Consider the following 21,217-nt stretch of genomic DNA (forward strand, 5'->3'; position numbering starts at 1 on the left):
TCAGTTCGCTTGTCCGATAAAATAATCCTTAAAAATGTGCTTTTTGTACCCGATTTACGTTGTAATTTAATTTCAGTTTCGCAATTAATTACTGATATGCAATGCACTGTCACATTTAACTCCTCTATGTGTACTATACAGGGCCAATCGAGGGAGCTGATTGGAACAAGTGTTAGACGGGATGGACTATTTTATTTTGAAGGGTTGCCAGTGGTACAGCATGTTTCGGTGTCTCATGATTCATCTGCCTTGGAGTTAGGGCACAAGTGGATGGGTCATCCGTCAGACAGAGTAGTCAAATTACTTCCACCGGTTAATAATTGTAAGGGTAGTTTACATAAAGCATGTGACATCTTTTTTCGTGCTAAACACCCTAGGAACAAATTTAATTCAAGTGAAAATAGAGCTTCTCGTACTTTTGAGAAAATTCATTGTGACTTGTGGGGAGCATATAGGCATCCTTCTTCCTGTGGTGCTAGATATTTTTTGATTATTATGGATGATTATTCTCGTTCTGTTTGGATTTATTTGCTTATTGATAAAACTGAGGTGTTTCAAATGTTTATGCGCTTTGTTGCAATGGTACAACTTCATTTGACTGCATCGTGAAAAGCTCATATTGTCGAAGGTAAGTTCTTTACTTGAGATTTTTCGTCATAAGTGACTACTAACTTATCCCAAATTTTCTAGGCACAAGTGCATGAAGAGATAATTTCAAACTCCGTAGGATGTAGACCACGATACAGTAGGATCATGGCTCAATAATTTTTAGCAATTTTATCAAGGTCGCCATGTACATTTCATTCTCAGCCTTAGAAATATTTTCTTTTTGTTCTTCTTTTGGACCATTTTGAAAAGTGTGTCACAGCTCAAGATCTTGATCAATGATGAACATTTTCATCGAGCAATACCAATGGACGAAGTTATCTCCATTGAACATTGGTGGACAGTTGGTAGAATGCCATTGAGCATCGTTAGTCATTCTCACATATTTGTCAAGTAACGTGTGAGATCAAAGCTCTGATACCAATTGAAAAATCAATTTGAATGCTAACAAATACTCTAGAAGGGGGTTATTTCGATAGTTTTTCGCAAGGGCTTTTAGAACCGATTTTGAAGTGTGTGAGCCCTTGACAAAATATAAATTTACTTAAATAAATTGTAAAATTGAAATTAGACAAAACACTAAAATTTACGGAGTTCAACATTAAAAAAACCTATGTTGCCACCCTTGTAAACACACACAAACAAACCTTAGTAAACATTAGGGGTGTAAGTAATTTGGTGAAAAACCGAAAACCGAACCAAATCAAATCGAATAAGTAATTTTGTTTGACTATATTTTAAATTTGGTTTGGTTTGGACTAAATTTTAATTATAATTCGGTGTTCAGTTTGGACTCGGTCTAGGGTCCAATAAAACCGAAAAACCGAAAAAACCGAAATGTTAAAGGCATGTTATATCTTCCATTTGATTTGTTTGAATTTTTGCGCTTATTTTTAGATTTTTGTTTAAAGTTTTTTACTTGTTCAAATTAAAAATCCTTAAATTATTAATATCTATTTAGGAGCTTTAGAAAGAAAAAGTTTGAAACAATACATGCATATTTGATTTTCAGTGCAAAATATACAAATCGGTACAATTCGATTCAATTTGAATTATAAATATTATGATTTAGATTTGGACTGAAAATATCAAAACCGAATTTTATTCAATTTTTTTGAATTTGTATCGAATCCAAACCAAAAACCAAACTTTCACCTCTACTAAACATATGTTTCTAGGCTTCGGATAATGCTGCCTGAATTTATTGTTTTTAGGAAAAATTACCGTGAATAATACAACTTTTTGTTAATTTTCCTACAATAATAGAAACTACTGATTAACCATGAATAATACCAACTTAAGGGCATATTTTCCTAGAATAATACCAACTTTAGTTTATTAACCAATGTACTAATTTTTTTTGTCTTATAATCACCTATAGTTTGATTTTTTACATGTTAAGGATTTTCTAGGAAAACACCACTTTAAGTTGGTATTATTCATGGTTAATCAATAGTCAATATTATTATAGGGAAATTAGCAAAAGATTGTATTATTTATGGTAATTTTTCATTTAAACTAAAACAACTTTCTAGAATATATCATGATATTTTAATTTAAACTCCAATCATTCCTTAACTATCTCCTAAAATTCAAATTCGATGAGCAACAAATTGCTGGAATATCTCTTAGAACTTTAAATTTAAATTCCAACTATTTTGAATAATTCTATCAATGTGATTTGAACTAATTAAAAATAAAAATTTAACACAATAATATAAAATATAATTTGATTTTAAACTAGGTTTTATATTTTTCTACCAAACTCATCCCCATGAGACAAAGTCAATTAAAAACCAAAATGTTAAAGAAAGTTAGTGTTTTAATATTCAAGGTGTCTAAAATTATGCATTCAATATGAAACAACTAAAAGTTAGTATAATAAGTAAACAAGTGGATGTTTATTAATTTAGTTGGACTATTTAATCTAATTTAAAATTGTCATATTGTGAGATCGTGTTAAATGATGAGAATTTGTGAATATGAAAAATCTTGTTCTTCGTTTTTAACCCAAATTCTCAAGAAATAATCTTACGGTGAGACCATGTCTATTGAATGAGTCCAATATATATTTATTGTCTTAGAGTGATCACTTATAACTTTAAATTGATCACTTAAAATCTTAAAGTTATCAATTATAGAAATGAGCTAATTTTATGGAATCATCTCATGATGAGACGATCTCATACAAGACTTGCTATTTTTTTCCAGTAAGTTTCCTATGAGATAATCTAAGTCATGCGACTAGCCTAGGCCCATTAAATTTTTTCATTTTGGCATATCAATTTTAAGACTTAAAAGGCCAATTACAAAACTTAAAAGGTCGATTTCAAGACTTAAAAATTCAATTTTAAAGTTTTTAATACTAATTTTTGAGTTATCCACTTAAAAGTTGTAATGAGAATTTTGAGCCTTAAATTTGATTTTTTAAGTCTTAAAATTCGTCTTTTAAATCTTAGGATTGGCCTTTCAATTTTAAAATTGTTAAATTCATGACAAAATGCCAATTCAAATGTCTTGAAATTGGTCTTTACGGCCCGTTTGGTTGATGGTAATGAAGTAATGGAAATGAAATGTTGTAATGGCAATAGTAATGAAGGAATGGATATGAGAATTGGTAATGAAGATTCTTTTGTTTGGTGTGCATGACTAAAGAATGGTAATGGAAGATAATATTCCATTGATTGCATTTGATTGTTAGTAATAAAAAACGGTAATGACTCTTAGTTTCATTATTGTATATTTGTATCTAAAAGCATTATTGTATCTAAATTATTCTATCTAATGATTCTTTTTTAATAATAATATTTTTTTGATAATTACATACATTACCTTTTTTTTCTTCATTATTTTTTTTTCTTCAGCTCGAAACAACATTACCTTATTTTATTACCACAGTAATACTTCATTACCATTACAGCCTAATACCAGGTTGTTTGATGGTAATAAAAATGGCTCTTTTTGGTCATTTCATTACCTTATTTTATTACCATCCATTACCATTGAAGGCATCCAAACAACCAAATTTTTTATTACTTAATTTTATTACCATTACCGCCCTCTAATACCATGTACCAAACGGGCCGTTAGGGTCATAATAAATAATAATGGTCTTTTAAATCTTAAAATTAACCTTATAAATCTTGAAATTAATTAACAAAATAAAATTGGACATTTCCAATAAGATGTGTCTCAACAGTGCCTCACCCAAGATTTTGTATATTTTGGGTGTGGGGTTTGATTTTACAGCCAATATCAATAGAAAAGGGTAACGAAAGGAATGTTTATTTACACAAGCTATCGAAAGACTCTCATAAAGATATCAAATATATAGGAGTTGGTCTATTTTTAATTTTGACCTAAAAATGATTAATTTTAATTTAAAATGTATAATATTAAATATATATGTCATTATGACATTTTTAAAGTGATTAAATCTAATCTTAAAATGATCAATTCAAATTTAAAATGATCAATTATATATAGAGGGATTAAATATGACATTAGAGCGTACAACTTTAAATGGATAACTAACAAGTTTATAAATGATCAATTACAACCTTTAAAGTAATAAATTTAAAGTTTATAGTGCTAAATTAATATCATCACCTGTATAATGATCAATTATAATTTATAATCTTAAATGAGTCCATTATGACCTTATAGTGATTAATTATAATCTTAAAGTGGTCAATTCTGACCATCAAGTAACAAATTATAAATGATAGTTATAAGTATATAAAAATATCATTTTTAATCTTAAAGGTATCATTTATGACCTTAAATTGATTAATATAGTAATTATGTATTGTAAAAAAATTAAAATTGAGTTGATTGTAGGAAAATAGAAAGTAGAATAAAATAAAGATATTATTTCAGAATATTATATTTTAGGAAATTAAGATATTTTTAATATTTAGAATATTAAAGTTATTTTATTTCCTAATTATTTAGGTTTAGGTTAATATTTTGTTTCCTTATTTTAGTCCTTATTACTTGTATAAATAGAGGTAGTACCTCTTATTATTGTTCAATATAAACCAAGTATTCAAAACCCAAATCAATCTTATTTCCGCATTATGATTTTCTACATGGTATCAGCGTCGTAAGGTTTTTCTGGACGGAAAAATACTATCAATATTTTATCATTGATCATAATCGACCAAAATCAATCCAAATAAAAAACAAATCAAAACACAACCAATCAAACCAAATCAATAGAAAAAATCAGATCGAAAACATGATGTTTTCATTGGCAGAGGTTGCGCAAATTATCCTCCTTTTCCAACAAAGAAACCAAAAAATTGATACAAACCCAAAAATCAATAAAAAACCAGAGGTATCCGAAAAATTTAACGGAAAAAATTACACCAAGTGGTGTAAAGAAATAGAAATTGAACTTGGCGATAAGGGGATGCTCAATCATATCACCGTCATTCCCCTGACGACCATAACTTCACAATGGAAACAATATGATAGCAGGATTATGTCATAGATTCTCGCATGTATTAACTCCGACATTATCGACCTTGTTATTTCATTCACTACCACTGCCCATGAATTATGGACTTGGATTCATACTCTATACGGTCCAATTTCGCTACCTCCCATGAATTGCACCATCAAGCGTGAGCTCACGAGGGGGAGTAATATAAAAGAAGTGAATACGCAAGTCAATGGTGAAAGGGGGAGTAAAGAGAAAGATAAAAATCAAATTCCAAAAGAAGAAGGGACAAACGAACTAGAAGTAAAAATACCCAAACCCCAATCCGAAAAACACCCCGAGAAAAGTTCTCCATGGGGAGAAGTAAGCAAGGATAACCAAATCCCTGAACCCACAAACTCAGTATCTCAAAAATCAGTAGAGAAAGAAAGACCAGATATGGAAATTAAGAGTATATTTCCAAAAAAATAAGTTTTATATGGAGGCTACTCATTTATTACCCTCGTCTAATCTTAAACTACCCAGATTGCAAACCCCCGACCCACTGACCCGCGAACTAACCCACCAACCATATCTTCTACCTATCTACCCTTTAAACAAAATCAACTCAATTTTACCTTTGAATCCCAATTAATCCAAAAACCCAAAATCCAAATTGTTGACCCAAAACAAAAATTAAACGAACCCAACTTATTTTATGACCTTTTATCCAAAGTCAAAAAATTAAAAATCGATCAACTATGACAAATTTGCCGAAGAGATCATCAAATTGTCCTTTGTTAAATCAAAAGATCAACTAGCGGACTTTCTATTAAAGACGATTGGATTCGAAGAGTTAAAAATTATTGTGCAAGTTCGGATCCCGAAACCTAACTTGAGGGGGAGTATAGGAAAATAGAAAGTAGAATAAAATAAAGATATTATTTTAGAATATTATGCTTTAGGAAATTAAGATATTTTTAATATTTAGAATGTATAAGGTTATTTTATTTCCTAATTATTTAGGTTTAGGTTAATATTTTGTTTTCTTATTTTAGTCCTTATTACTTGTATAAAAAGAGGTAGTTACAAACCAAGTATTCAAAATGCAAATCAATCTTATTTCCGCATTATGATTTTCTACACTGATTGTGCTATTCTAATTTGAGTGATTCTCACGTAAGAGTGTAAGACGATTTCTCACAAAACTTGTTGATGCTAAAACATGTTTTTATAAGGCCTATTGGATTTTGATCCATGAGCGATATGATACTATTATCAAATAAGGCCCATCACTGGATTCAGATCCATGAGTGTTAGATAGTTTTTCACAAAAACATGAAAGAAATATAGGTAGTGGTTAATTGATGATAATTTTACTTTTTGACAACTTTTGTTAAGGTATAAGTTGATGGATAGAAATCAAAGTTGAAAATTTTTATAAATCTCAAGCAAATATAAATTATAAATAGCTTTTTGAATAGAAAATGAGACATTTGTAATAAAATTATCCAAAATAATAATAAGATATTTGCTTTAAAACAATGATAGTAAAACAATTATGAACTTTTGCAAATTGCACCATGTATTTCCTTAAGGTCTTTTCTCATTCAAATGAAGAAACAATACGAATTACATACGTAATAATGTGCAAAACCCCAACAAGGAGTAGCTTTAGGGTTACTTTCCTAAATGACTTTTTAGTTCACTATTGATTTTCAGATTTTTACTTTTTAATCGGTCTAAAAATAAGGGTTTAAAAAGTAACTTATAAATTAGCTATAAATTAATTTTAAAGTCAAAACAAAAACTACTATGACTAGTATTTTAACCACGTTTTCTCTAATAAACAACGAACAATCAATAATATTTTTTTTAAACATCCCTTAATGACATTAGGGTGATGAAATACTATTTTCATTTTAGTAAATATCTTTATAACTAGCAGCCGATCCAGGAAAATAAGAAGTGATGTCAATAATTAAATTTTTTTTATGTACTATATGCGCTTTATGAGTTTTGAACCCTGGTCACCCATGTACTACTTGATTTTATTTTAGATTTAAGTGATGTCAACTCACCTCAATAACTACATGCTATATTTGTCCATATTTACAACAACTTGTTTTAACAACTAACCTAACAGCTAACAGTACGATCAATATATTGAGCAATTCAAGTCAAGCAGCACACCCTTAATTCAGGGTGAAGAGAAGAATTAAAAGATAGAGATAGTTGTAGGGTCAAAAATCCACTACAATGTCCATTTCAAGTAAGTAAATTTCATAGTTGTCATAATTTGCAATGGCATTAGCTATGAATATGATCTATACATTTGATCCAACGATGAATATTCCCGAGTGTCAATAACATCAACTTGTTTCTTGTCTTTGTAAGCCAACAATAACAAGAATTTCCCTGTTCTTTCACATGACACCCTCATTTCTTGGTACTTTGAGCCCTTACTATTGCCTTCATCTTTAATTTAGTCATATACCAATCTTGTTTTTCTCTACTTTTCTAAGTGTCATTCACCTACTTTTCGTGCACATTCTAGAATGTTACTCCAAAAGTCAATACCAAGGATGTCCTAAATTAAACTTCATGAAATTAATTATACATATTATTTATTATTTATGTAAAATAATAAAACAACGTCAACATTTCAATACTATAATATTATTAAATGACTTCTACTTAGAATGGGGTTTGAAAGAAGCGAATATAAGCAACCTTACCTTTGTTAATAAAACTAAATAAAGAGGTTATTTTCGATCAACCCTTGATAACAAACGTCATATGCAACTTCACATAAATATATACAAATTTTTCGATTAACTAATAAAATTACCACCTTTGTTTAAGACCATCAAAATCTAAATATTTTTTATGTTCTACTGTCATCTTCCTATTTGTTATTCAATATTATTCACTAAACGCTATTAGTTTTTATTTTATTTTTAATCTATAAATTAAAATGTAGTCAAATAAGATATTGTTTGATTCGCGTCAATGTAAATTTTACTAATATTAATTTTCTTTATAATTTTAGTAATAACCAATAAAAAATATTAACAATTAAAATTATACCTTTATTACCTTACCTTATATATCAATGTAAATTCTAAGAAGAGGAAGAGTGGGGGGACCTCCATTAAGTAAGTTGAGATGCATGTATTTTCTTTTTCATGGTAGATTTAGATAACAACACTGCATTACACTACACTAGAAGTTGGATATATAATCACTCCATGTTTGATATGTTGGGTGGATGGGAAAAGTTAAGACTCAATGGGTCGGAGTAGTTTTTCTGATGTTTAATTTGGTGGAAACTGTATAAAAATAAAAATGTTTAGAATTAAATAGTGAAAAGAATTATTAATTTTTCTTTTTTGGGAAATATTTACAAGTTTTTATGCACTGATTTATATTGTGGAAGTTTTTCTTCTGAAAAGTTGTAATGAAACTATATTAATGCTAGGACCCAGATCCGTGAAAACGGATACGGATCCACGGATCCGGATCGGGTTCAATACCCATTGTCATCCCTAGCTAAACACACTTAGTAAAAAGGTTAATGTTGTTTAATGAATTGATATTTGAAATTGGAAAATATCAATGATTATAAAAAAAAACATTAAAGAAACTATTAAGTAAATGGATAATACAGTCTTTTTTTATCTTTCCCTTGCACATGGTTTTAAATATGGGATATAGAGGATAATGAAATGATAATTTTATTTGCTTGGGTTAAGTAGATAAGATTGCCAAGGACAAGAACATAAAAAGAGAAAAAAAAAATCCAAAATAAAAGATGGTAGAAAATTTTTTACAAAACGGTTTTAAGAATTAGCTACATGCAAAAAAAATCCTAAATATTTATTGCTCCGTTTCATATTAGTTGTAACATTAGAAAATATATCATTATTCATTCATCATTCTTAATTTGTCATTAATCTATGAGTTAAAACATAGTTAAGTGAGATTTTGTTTGGTTTGTCTTATTCAAAAGTTAATATCAAAATTTTATAATTTTTTATTGGACTATGTGAAAAAAAAAATATTGTAAGTATTTTGGAACGGAGGAAGTATAAGGTGGTAGATGAGAAAACATTTTTACTAAATTTAAAAAAAAAAAAATTAGAAAAGGGTTTTAAGTTAGCTACATGCAAAAAAAAATCCAAAAGAAAATGTTAATGTAGAATATAGACTAAACCTCAAACAAATGGGTGTGATGGATAGGAAGTCAACCAAAGATAAGAACTTTGTTATTTGTGATTAGACCTCTTAAATGGGTCAGTGAAAGATCGGTTTTTGCATCAGTTTTGTTAGTCAAAACTATTACATAAAAATAAAAATGGAAAATCAAATTAATTTGTACTCCCTAGACAATAAATTAATTTATATTTTCCATAATTAATTTGGATTTAAATTGAAATGTAAAAAATTGAAGATTTTCCATAATTTAATTTGTATTTAAATTCAAAAATGTAAAAAACTAGGATCTCACTTTCTAAATTAGGTTAAATATTTGTCAGAGTAAACTATGTCTTAGTAACCGTGCAACCGTAAAGAATTTAATAGGCAAACCAACAAAAAACTTAAGCCTTCTTACAAGAAACTATGTCAACTATTGGTTTAGATTGTGACTCAATGTGATCTAGATTCATAGTGAAATAAACAAAAATTGAATGATATTTACTCTAATTTGATTTTATGAAAAAATTAAACTGCTTGCCTAAACTTTTATCGCTGTTTCGATCTTATTATTTTTAGAATAAGTTTCTAATTGTTTTTTATTATAAAAAATACTTTTTACAGTATTTTTATACTATTTTAACAAAAATAAATTTTCTACACTTATGAGCTAATAATAAGATAAGAAATCTTTACCCAAAACACAAATATTAAGTGAATTACAAGTCTCAACTGAAAAAAAAAAAATCAAACACAAAATTATACCAAATCTAAATAAAGTCTGATCACAATGGAATTTAACTTTTTTTTTTTTTACCCTTTTCAAGTTGCATATTAATATTTTAAAAATTTGACCTAATAATATAAACTTAATACGTTAAGAAATTAACTCAATTAAAATTTTAAATTAATAGTTAAAGCTTCAGTATATATTGTATATTTTATTATGACTTTTCACACAAGAGCATTTCGAGTCAGATTATAGATACATCAGATACCCTCCTTATATATGATGTTAATAATTAGAATAACGAATGTATGAGATTTAAATCCGATACCTTTCTACTATATCAAATTGATTTTGAGGTAGTCATATTTAAAAATATGTTAAATTTCTAGATATTCTAAGAAGGAAAGAGGGTGGAAGGTAAAGGAGGACATAGGGATTGAAGATGTTTGAATTAGTACGTACAGATCTGTAGCACTTGACTTGTTATTCAACATCTTAACTTGTCATGGTTTGCCCAATATATTTTCATAATAATTTCATTATATTGTTGATATTGTTGGTTTTTTAATTGTTTTGTTTCATCGGTTGGAATTATTAATTATATTTTATAAATTTTTAAATGAAACGGTTTTATGGTGAAATTATTTTTATCAGATTGATTCATATAAATTTAGTATACTAAAGTAATTACTTATAATTTTAAAGTGATCAATTAAAAAAATTAATTAATTATATGGGATATTAGTTTTTAAGTCGGTTGTTTAGAAAGATATTTGGCCAAATTAAATGAGTCAATAAGTCAAAAGTCATTAAAAGGGCTAAGAAAATTAGCCATTAGAAAATCCATTTTTAGCTAACTAAAAAGTAATGTGCCAAATTTTTTTTCATGACAACTAAAAATTTAGAGTTAAAACTAATCCAAAAGCTATTTAGGAAACAACCAATAATCTACTAGTAGGACTATTATATGGTATTCTAGTAACAATTTGACATTGTTAAACTATATTTTCATTTAGTCTTTTAATATTAAGAAATTTGCCCATCTTTTTAGTTTGATTCCTCCCATCAAATTTTGACATCTTTTTTATTACTTTGTCATGATCAATTTTTTTTTTTTGTTTTCATTTATATATTTAACTTATATTTTTAATTTATTTGTAAACTTCTTACACTTTACAATAAAATGGCTCATTTCGTTTCTAAAAATTTGCCCACATTAGTGTAATGACTAGTTTCAACTTATTCGTTAATATTAGTATTAGTGTAGAAACTCATGCAATATACATGTTTTTTATAATCAACATATATAAATATATGATATTATAAAACTAGAGACAAAGATATTATGCAGTAGAAATACTTAATTTTTGACCGTTTTATGTATAAATTAACTATTTAATTTTGGAAATTATCAACGATATATTATGCAGTATATTATATTTTTTAATTAACTCAATTTAACTATAAATAAATGCTATACAAAAATATAATAATGGTAGAAATATTGGTCAACATCAAATGTCATATTATTTTACTTTAGCCAATAAATGAGTTTCATCTGACAATCCTTTTTAATTATAACACATAAAATTTTCTAATTTTTAAATATATTTTAATAAAGTTTTTGAAACTTTCCTTTCCTCTCCCTCTTTCTTTAACTTTCGTACCATTGTTATCATCTTGCTATGTCGTTTTCATTACCATCTTGAAATGCTTCTATTTTTCCTTAAAGATCACTCTCGTATTTTCATTTTAACACCCAAATTGTTGCTTAAAAAATTCTAAATATCGAAAATGGAAGACAGATTGTTAATTATAATTGTACTTTTTATAAGTTAAAATTCCTAATGCGATTCTCACTTCTAAATTTTATAAACTTTTAAATTTTAATTCAGAGATAAACATTAAAAAACAAAAGGAGTATTTTTTTTACCATATATGATATAATTATTCATTATTCTTGATTTACATGTAAATTTGGTAGGATAGAGAGACTAGTACATATTCAATTTAAAAGTTAGGTTTTATTTCAGTAGGGTCAAATTAACGATTAAGGTTCTTTTATTAAGAAAATAATTCATTAACAAATTCAGAAATATATTTTAAAATTACAATCTAAAATTAATTAAAACAATAAAAGTGTTAGATAAAATATTAAAATCACAATATAATAATCATTAGCAAAGTAAATCAAATAAGTGTAGTAAGAAATTAAAATAATAGACAACTTCTTTAACATATAACTAAATTTTAATATTCTGTCCAAAAAAAAACTAAATTTTAATATCAATAGTTATATGGTGCTTTCTCATAATTATATTTTAAATGTTTCTGATATTAACCAATTTGAATTAAACATGCCAAAAAAATATATATATGAGGATGTCAATTTTGTTAATATTTCAACTCTTAGATCATAAAATATATTTTTCGGTGTAATTTAATTTGTCCTTTTTATTTAAAAATTCTTTATTTTTTTATACTAATTTATTTTAATAAATTAATTTTTAAATTAATCCATTATTTTTATTTTTTTATGTTTTCTCTTATTTTTAAATATCTGACCGCTATAATACACTATATTAAATTTATTTATCCCGTGTTCTAAGCCAATGAGGTTAAATGATTGGTGAGATAAGCCAAGCGGTTCCATGCATCTAATTAATGATATGATCTGATTCCCATTTAATAAAAAATCACTATTAATCAACTTACTATATAATATTAAATGATAAAGAGTCGTATTATTATTATTATTTTAGAAAATTAGGGACTTTCGATAAGACGTGTAAGATTGTTAAGAATACGAGATTTAAAATTGTAAAGTAGGCAGGCGAGTCTTAATCCTTTGAACAAACAAATTAATTAAGAAAAATATTACTCCCTTCGTTCTTTTTTGATCTTCCATATTACTATAATGGGTAGTTTCAAAAGTTCTTCCACTTTAGAATACTTTCTATTTTTAGAAAGTTTTTATCCCACTTTTACCCCTTAAAACCCCCATTTTCTTTTAATGTACTTCTTTTCTTTTATTTATAATTATTTTTTCTCTTATACTTTCAATACAATCATTACTTCACACTACTATTTAATTAAAATAATACCCACTACAATCTCATACTTCCAATACAATCATTACTTCACACTACTATTTAATTAAAATAATACCCACTACAACCCAAAGATACTATCTTCCTTAATATGTGTGAAAAACTCAAAATGGAAGATCAAAAAAGAACGGAGGGAGTACAAAATAATGACGTTGCATTGTTCAATTTTTATAAACTAGTTTTAGTTAATGCTCATACACTTATTTAAATGCACTTCTATTAAAATATAGTTATGTTTCATTTGATACTAAGAATATAGAGTAAGTTGAAAAAAATGAGAATACGAAAATTAAATTATAATCTTACCTAAAAAAAATAATACATATTTTAACTAAAAGAAGTCCTAACTCTCAATATATTTAATTCAATTTACTTTGTGTTTGTTTATGACACAAACAAACTCTCAATGTATTTGATAAATGAAATTATTTATTAATTTTATAAATGAGTATAAAATATATTAAGGGCTTTTATTTAAATGTGGAAAATAAACTAGATTTAGCCATTTTCATTTTGTTTATAGTAGTAGGCACATTTATTTTTACACTTAGTACTCCTATTTATCAAACATTAGTGTCTTACATCTTGTTCGAATAATAAAAAACGTATTCAATGATAAATTATGATCAATTTTAATTTAATTCCACCAAATTAAAAATGTTAAAAAATAAAATATTCTTTGAATAACATGTAAATCAAAAATATACTTCATATTATTAGTATTAGGGGTATTCAAAATCGGATATCGGGTTGACCCGAATCCGGAAATCCGAATATCTGGTTTTTCGAATACCTAATAACGTGATCCGGTTCCGACCTGGATTAAATCGGGTCAGATCTGGATTTTCGGTTTTATTAGAATGTTTTTTATTATATATTTTTTGTCTTTTTATTCAACCATGAGTTTATTTATCTCTATTTTTATTTATTTTTATATAAAATTCAAATACTAACTTTCTAAAAATATTTAGCTTAATTAGTCATAAAAGACAAATTAAGAAAATTAAAAATAACATTATTTCACATTGGTTTAAGTAAGAACAATTATTAAAAAAAAAAAATTTTGAGAAAAAAATTATATTAAGATTCAACCCAAAGTTAGTTTAATAGAAACCATCATCATTTTATTTACGAAAAAAGTAAAATAAATAAATAAATAAACCTGATACCGAATATCCGATTTCAAAAAATGTGACTCAGATCCGATTTGAAACCAGGTATCCAATCCAATTTTTCTAATTTGTGAAAATCAGGTAAATTATCCGATTTTTGAAAACCTATATCCAATCGAATTATCCGGTTAGAAATTGGAGTAATATTTAATGTGTTTAATTTACATAATTCACTCGACCCCACTTACGGCGGCACAATACGGGCACGTTTATGTCAAGACGGAGCGATAACTATTTACTTATTGATGGAGAATTGGAGATGGATGCATTTAGAAAATTCTAAAAGCTATTTTGTTAAGACTAGCATTCAACAAGGGAAGACTACCAGCATACAACAACGAACAAGAGTGTGAAGCAAAGTAATCAACATCAGTGTCCAGTTCTTTTTTTCTAGCTGATCAGCTATCTTCTTAGCACTAAAAAAAGAGGAAGAAGCTGCTGAATGATAGAGAAATCTAAGAGATGGGAATTAAGAAGAAGATGAATCCATGCTTTGTCGGCCATTAAAGCTTCAACCAAGAGCTCTCATCCTTTCCCACAATCTGTCTTAAGATATTTCACCATTATTTTTCAAAACAGTCAATTTTTTTTTCACTTATTTTTTTAGTTCTTTTTTTCAACCCATTTATTAATCTTTTTCTTTTAAAGCATTTGTTTCCTTGGGTAGGATCACAGAAAAGAGCATTCATTTTATTTTGAGTGTCTTTGCTTCAAAAGGGTACCATTCACCTTGGAAAATGAAGTAACCTTTTATCTTTTCATTTCTTTTTATCTTTTTCAGCTCCAATTTTGCCTTTTTCATTAATGATCCCCACAAATCTTGGGAAAAGCTTAACTGGGTATGTTTTCCTTATTGTGTTTGATCATGGGTTTTTGTAGTAGCACTATATTTCTTCCTTATACAAGCTTTTTGATTGAATTTCTTGGGTTTCAGATTTTGGAATCCCCAATTTCTCCTTTACCGACTATTCCTTGTTCTTGAATTTCTAATGGGTTTTCAATATGTTTGATGAAAGTTCTAAAAGAAGTTCTTTAGTCCATTTAGAGTAATGGAAGGAAACTTGTTATGCTATCTACAATTGTAGTTTTAAAGGGTTGTTAGTAATTTGTTACAATGCCAAAATCACACATATTTTGGCTTTGGGTATGGGGATTCATCATTATCACTGCCCAATTAGTTTTCTTTTCTGAATGTTTAAATTCTGAGGGTTTTTGTCTTTTAGAGCTGAAAAATGGGCTTGATGATGAATACAACAATCTAAGTAATTGGGATGCTAATAGTGAAACACCCTGTAAATGGAAAGGTGTGACTTGTTCTAATACTGCTTATCAACCTGTAGTGCTGTCTCTTGATCTTACAAAGATGAATCTTTCTGGGTCCTTAGGACCTAGCATTGGCTGTTTAATCCACCTAATTTTTCTTGATGTTTCTTTCAATTCATTGGGTGGGAATATACCCCATGAACTAGGGAATTGCTCATCATTACAGGCTTTATCTTTGAACGATAACCAGTTTGAAGGTCCAATCCCTGCTTCATTGGGTAGTTTGGCTTACTTACAATACCTCAATTTGTGTAACAACAACTTGATTGGTTCCATTCCTGAAGAGTTTGGGAATCTCTCGTCGTTGGTTGAATTTGTGGCATATACTAATAGTATCAGTGGCTCATTGCCTCGCTCGATTGGGAATCTCAAGCAGTTGCAGAAATTTCGAGCAGGGCAAACTTCCATCAGCGGAAGTTTGCCCGCTGAGATTGGAAATTGTGAAAACTTGCAATATCTTGGATTAGCACAAAATGAGCTTGTTGGGTATATACCCAAAGAGATTGGGATGCTTACCAAATTAACTGAATTGATTCTTTGGGGTAATCAGTTGTCTGGTAGTATCCCAGTTGAGATTGTGAATTGCACTAATCTTGAGACTCTTGCTTTATATCAGAACAATCTTGTTGGGGAAATTCCTGGAGAAATTGGGAATCTTAAGTATCTGAAAAGATTATACCTTTATAGAAATCAGCTGAATGGAACCATTCCTAAGCAAATTGGGAATCTTTCTTTAGCTACAGAAATTGATTTTTCTGAGAATTTTTTGGTGGGGAAGATTCCATCTGAGATGGGTCAGATCAAGAATTTGACACTTCTTTATCTTTTCCAGAATCAGCTTACTGGTTCTATACCAGTTGAATTGAGTTTATTAAGAAACTTAACAAAGCTGGATCTCTCAATCAATTATCTTACAGGTCGTATTCCAATCGGGTTTCAGTACTTAACTCGAATGATCCAACTTCAGCTATTTGACAATGACTTAACCGGTAGCATTCCTCGAGGGCTTGGGATATACAGCCCACTTTGGGTGGTTGATTTTTCAGCTAATCAGTTGACAGGGAGGATTCCTCCATTCCTTTGTCGCCATTCGAATTTGATATTGATCAATCTCGAATCGAATAAGCTCTATGGGAATATCCCATCCGGGGTTTTAAACTGCCCGTCTTTAGTGCAGCTTCGTTTGGTTGGTAATCTGTTAACAGGGAGCTTTCCTGCAGAAATGTGCAAGCTTCAAAACCTTACCGCCATTGAGCTCGGACATAACAAGTTTAATGGTCCTATTCCCCCCGAAGTTGGAAAGTGTAATAAGTTGCAGCGGCTTGATCTTGCAAACAATAATTTTGCCATGGAGTTGCCAAAGGAGATTGGTAAACTGTCTCAGTTAGTGACATTTAACATCTCGTCCAATTTTCTCACAGGAAGAATCCCGATTGATATCATCGAGTGTAAGATGCTTCAGCGTCTTGATCTTAGCTTCAATAGCTTTGAAGGCGCTCTGCCAACTGAGCTAGGAACCCTTTTGCAGCTCGAACTTCTCATGCTTTCTGATAATAAGTTTTCAGGAAACATTCCATCTGCAATCGGGAATCTCACTCGATTGACCGAGCTTCAGATGGGTGGAAACTCGTTTTCTGGTCATATCCCATCTTCTTTAGGAAATCTTACAGGGTTGCAGATTGCTATGAATCTCAGTTGTAACAATCTCTCTGGCACAATACCATCAGAGCTCGGAAACCTTATTCTTCTCGAATATCTTTACCTCGATAACAACCATTTGACGGGTGCGATCCCCAACACATTTGGAAACCTTTCAAGCTTGTTAGGTGTCAATTTCTCGTACAACGATTTAACCGGATCAATACCTTCAATACCCTTGTTCCAAACCATGGACGCCAGCAGTTTCATCGGAAATAAAGGTCTTTGTGGCCAGCCTCTTGCTAAAACTTGCAATGATACATTCGGGTTTAACTCTGTTCCACCTCAAACTAATGCTGAATCTTCCCAGGGGAAGATAATTACTGTGATTGCAGCTACTGTAGGCGGTATTTCACTTGTTCTGATCGTTGTTATACTGATCTATATGCAGAGGCCTGTCGAAACAGTAGCTTCTGTCGAAGAGAATGGAGCTGATTCGTCAGTTTCGGATATTTACTTCCCTCCTAAGGAAGGTTTCAATTTCCATGATCTTATTGAAGCAACAAACAATTTTGATGACATGTATATTATCGGAAGGGGCGCTTGTGGCACCGTATACAAGGCAGCTATGCGCACAGGCTTGACGATTGCTGTTAAGCGACTAGCTTCTAACAGGGAGGGTAACAACATCGAGAATGGCTTTCGTGCAGAGATTTTGACCCTTGGAAAGATTAGACACCGGAATATTGTGAAGCTATACGGGTTTTGCCATCACCAAGGCTCGAATTTGCTGCTGTATGAGTATTTGTCTAGGGGCAGCTTAGGCGAATTGCTTCATGGACCGTCATGTGACTTAGATTGGCCAACTCGGTTCTCAGTCGCACTCGGTGCAGCTCAAGGGCTAGCGTATCTACACCATGATTGCAAACCGAGGATTATTCATCGCGATATCAAATCAAACAATATCCTACTAGACGAAAAGTTTGAAGCACATGTTGGTGATTTCGGGTTGGCAAAAGTTGTTGACATGCCTCAGTCAAAATCAGTGTCTGCAGTTGCTGGATCATATGGATATATTGCTCCTGGTACGATTTCTCTTTGATAGAGTTATACTTTGTTTATATTTCTGCATATATAAATTTGCTTAGTGATCTTATGCATATAGGTGGAACAATTGTCCCTTGCTCCTAAGAATGTTAGAAATTTGTGATGAACATCATTTAAGTTGGATAGGTAGCCTTTTAAGTGTTGGAGTATATGACCTAGGGCTTAGCCATCAGTTTAAGCTTTTGGTTGAATTGATTTCTTAACGTGGTATCAAAAGCTCAGGTCACCAGTTGGAATCTCATCCAACCCTCCTTTCAAGTGAAATTATTAGCGCCAGCCGCCAAGTATAAGAGAGACTTAAGCTATGTATACACTTTTAGTTCTAGCCTAAAGGGATCTAGGAGAGGGACTATATACATATATTGAGGCCTCAATCATCTGCTTAAGCTTTTGGTTGAGCTGGTTTTTTTAACATAGAGCGGTTTATGGGCATTTAAATCCATGCTTTTATAGGTGTTATGATGGTTCCTAAGATAAATATAAGGTTCATGTGAATGATGGTTGATGATAAACTTGAATTTGATGCAGAAATTTGTGTTTACTTTATTGTTTTATTGTTGCCAACTGTTGTATGATACATTACACTGTATTTCAACAGAGTAGGTTTAAACAAACAAGTTGTTCACTTAGAACCTAATGCATCTGTTGCTTTAAAATGAATTTTTTTGGGATCAAATCATAGTGCAATTATTGGCCATATCACCAAAGTCATTTGAGGTGACCACCACCGCAATATAGACCACAATTACAGCAAAACTATTCGCATTGACTGCGGATTGTTTTCAAAATCATTACCATAATTGCAACTGCATCTGCGAATTTGCACTATTGTTCAATAAATTCAGTGTCGTTCCTGACATTTAAAAGCCCCAAACAAAATGAAAAAAATGGGCCCTTTCTATAGAGGGTCGATTTCAGTTATTAATGGGTGTTCAGCAAAGTAAAGTTACAATTTTACAAGCGGTGTTCTACAATGACAACATTGTTGAATTAACATATTGGGCCATTTTCTAGCTCTGGGCTCTAGATATTTATCTACCTTGTCTAGGTTAGGAATGACCCTGAATACATTCAACTAAGAGTTGGTATTTTCTTCATAGCTATATTAGTTGGCATATTACTTGATTATAAGTCAAATCCATGCTATTATGGTAGTAACTACATTGTCTTATGAACGCAAAAAGGATATCCAACTATCCATGATATTATTGATTAGGATATTCTAGCATCACCAATGTAGGAGACAAACATACATTATCATATAATTATGTTGACCTTTTTCCATGTGAATTATCATTGTCTTAGATATGGTTTGTAGTTAAATGTTATTGCAACTATATATAACAATTTAAAAGCGTTACTTTAGATTTAACAAAAAATTTGTCCTCAAAGTGGTATTGTGGTCCTTGCAGAATATGCATACACAATGAAGGTCACGGAAAAGTGCGACATCTATAGCTACGGAGTAGTTCTTTTGGAACTTTTAACAGGAAAAACCCCGGTACAACCCCTAGACCAGGGTGGCGATCTTGTTAATTGGGTCAAAAATTACATCCGGACTAATTCATTGACGCCCGGATTACTCGATGCTCGTTTAAACTTACAAGATAGAAGTATTGTTGATCATATGATAACTGTCATGAAACTTGCTTTACTCTGCATTAACATGTCTCCATTCGACCGCCCGTCGATGAGGGAAGTTGTGTTGATGCTCAATGAATCTAATCAGATTGATGGGAAATCAGATTCTCCTTCTTTTCATGATATATCCCTTAAGGATAATGCTGTCTGATACGTACCGGTGTAACATAATCCGTCAAATTTGCTTTTTGAATTTATAATTCGCTTAAAATGGTTTAAATTTTGGCGAGAAATTAACCATAATTTGCTTTTTTATTCATGATTTACGAGGAAATGTGACACCCATACTATAAGTAGAAATAACCCAAATTTTCATTGTACATTCTATTTTTTTTTTCTTTTACATTTGTGTAGCCCCACATTTTGTTGAGTATCTAATTATAGATAATAAGTCATTGTATTCTAGAAACAAAATAGTTTTCTGATTAATGATTTAATGGTGACATTTTCTTAGTCACCTTATTGATAAATACCTAATGCTGGCTATGTAGATTTTATTTTTCATATAATTAGCTCATTTTTATAATTGATCACTTTAAAATTATTAGTGATTAATTTAACATACTAAATGTACATATGTCAGCCTAATAAAAATGAAACTGTCTCATTTAAAAATTTGTGTTTAACATTTTCATATTGTTTATTGTTTCATATGTTTTGTATTTGTAAAAGTTATTTGTATGGATTTCAACAGTGCAATATATGAGATCTTTCATATAAAGCAAATTCTTCATTAGGAGCGCTCGCTCTATTGGAGCGTCCATTCCATCAGAGAGGCCTACTCCCTTAAGGGATGCTTGAATTGGATGTAAATATTTAAGAGGAAAAATAAAGTCAAATTAATAAAATGAAAGCAAATAGATATGCATTTGAAGTAGTTGAGATAGTTTTAAAGAAGGTAAAATGAGCATGAAATAAAAATAATGAAGAAAAAAGAAGATTGCTCCTCTATAATAATTAAATTTTACTAATTTCTCATTTATCAACTTTATTTTTTTACTTTGACTATTTTTCACCCCTTAAATATTTACAACCAATCTAAGTATACCCTTAGAGTGATCGCTCTTAGAAGAGTAATGATACTTTAATGGTGAAAGACGACGAAGAACGAAAATCAAAATCTTGATGAAGAACACAACAATCATAAACTTCCAATTACATAAACATTATAGTACTAATTAAAATTAAAAACTAGATTAAAAGAGAGTAATTAACAAAAGGCATAATATAATTAACTAAGTTTGACTTGTGTGCAATTACTAAATTGCTA

General features: G+C 29.7%; 1 protein-coding gene across 1 annotated transcript; it reads left to right on the forward strand.

Annotated features, from left to right (window-relative positions):
- The first annotated feature begins 14,445 nt into the window (after window positions 1-14,445).
- On the forward strand, window positions 14,446-20,533 carry LOC130818181 (probable leucine-rich repeat receptor-like protein kinase At5g63930). Its single transcript, XM_057684248.1, has 2 exons — window positions 14,446-18,284; window positions 19,719-20,533. Exons 1-2 carry the CDS (start codon window positions 15,353-15,355, stop codon window positions 20,096-20,098), a joined length of 3,312 nt encoding a protein of 1,103 aa, XP_057540231.1. The 5' UTR covers window positions 14,446-15,352; the 3' UTR covers window positions 20,099-20,533.
- Window positions 20,534-21,217: the final 684 nt, after the last annotated feature.

This window comes from Amaranthus tricolor, chromosome 1 (genome assembly GCF_026212465.1).
Source record: "Amaranthus tricolor cultivar Red isolate AtriRed21 chromosome 1, ASM2621246v1, whole genome shotgun sequence".
In the NCBI taxonomy this organism is placed as follows: Eukaryota; Viridiplantae; Streptophyta; class Magnoliopsida; order Caryophyllales; family Amaranthaceae; genus Amaranthus; species Amaranthus tricolor.

Bases quoted from the DNA above. Each gene is read 5' to 3' on its own strand.
- LOC130818181 (XM_057684248.1), top strand. From the start codon at position 15,353: ATGCCAAAATCACACATATTTTGGCTTTGGGTATGGGGATTCATCATT. The intron at 18,285-19,718 runs GTACGATTTCTC...TGGTCCTTGCAG, and splicing joins ATATGGATATATTGCTCCTG to AATATGCATACACAATGAAG.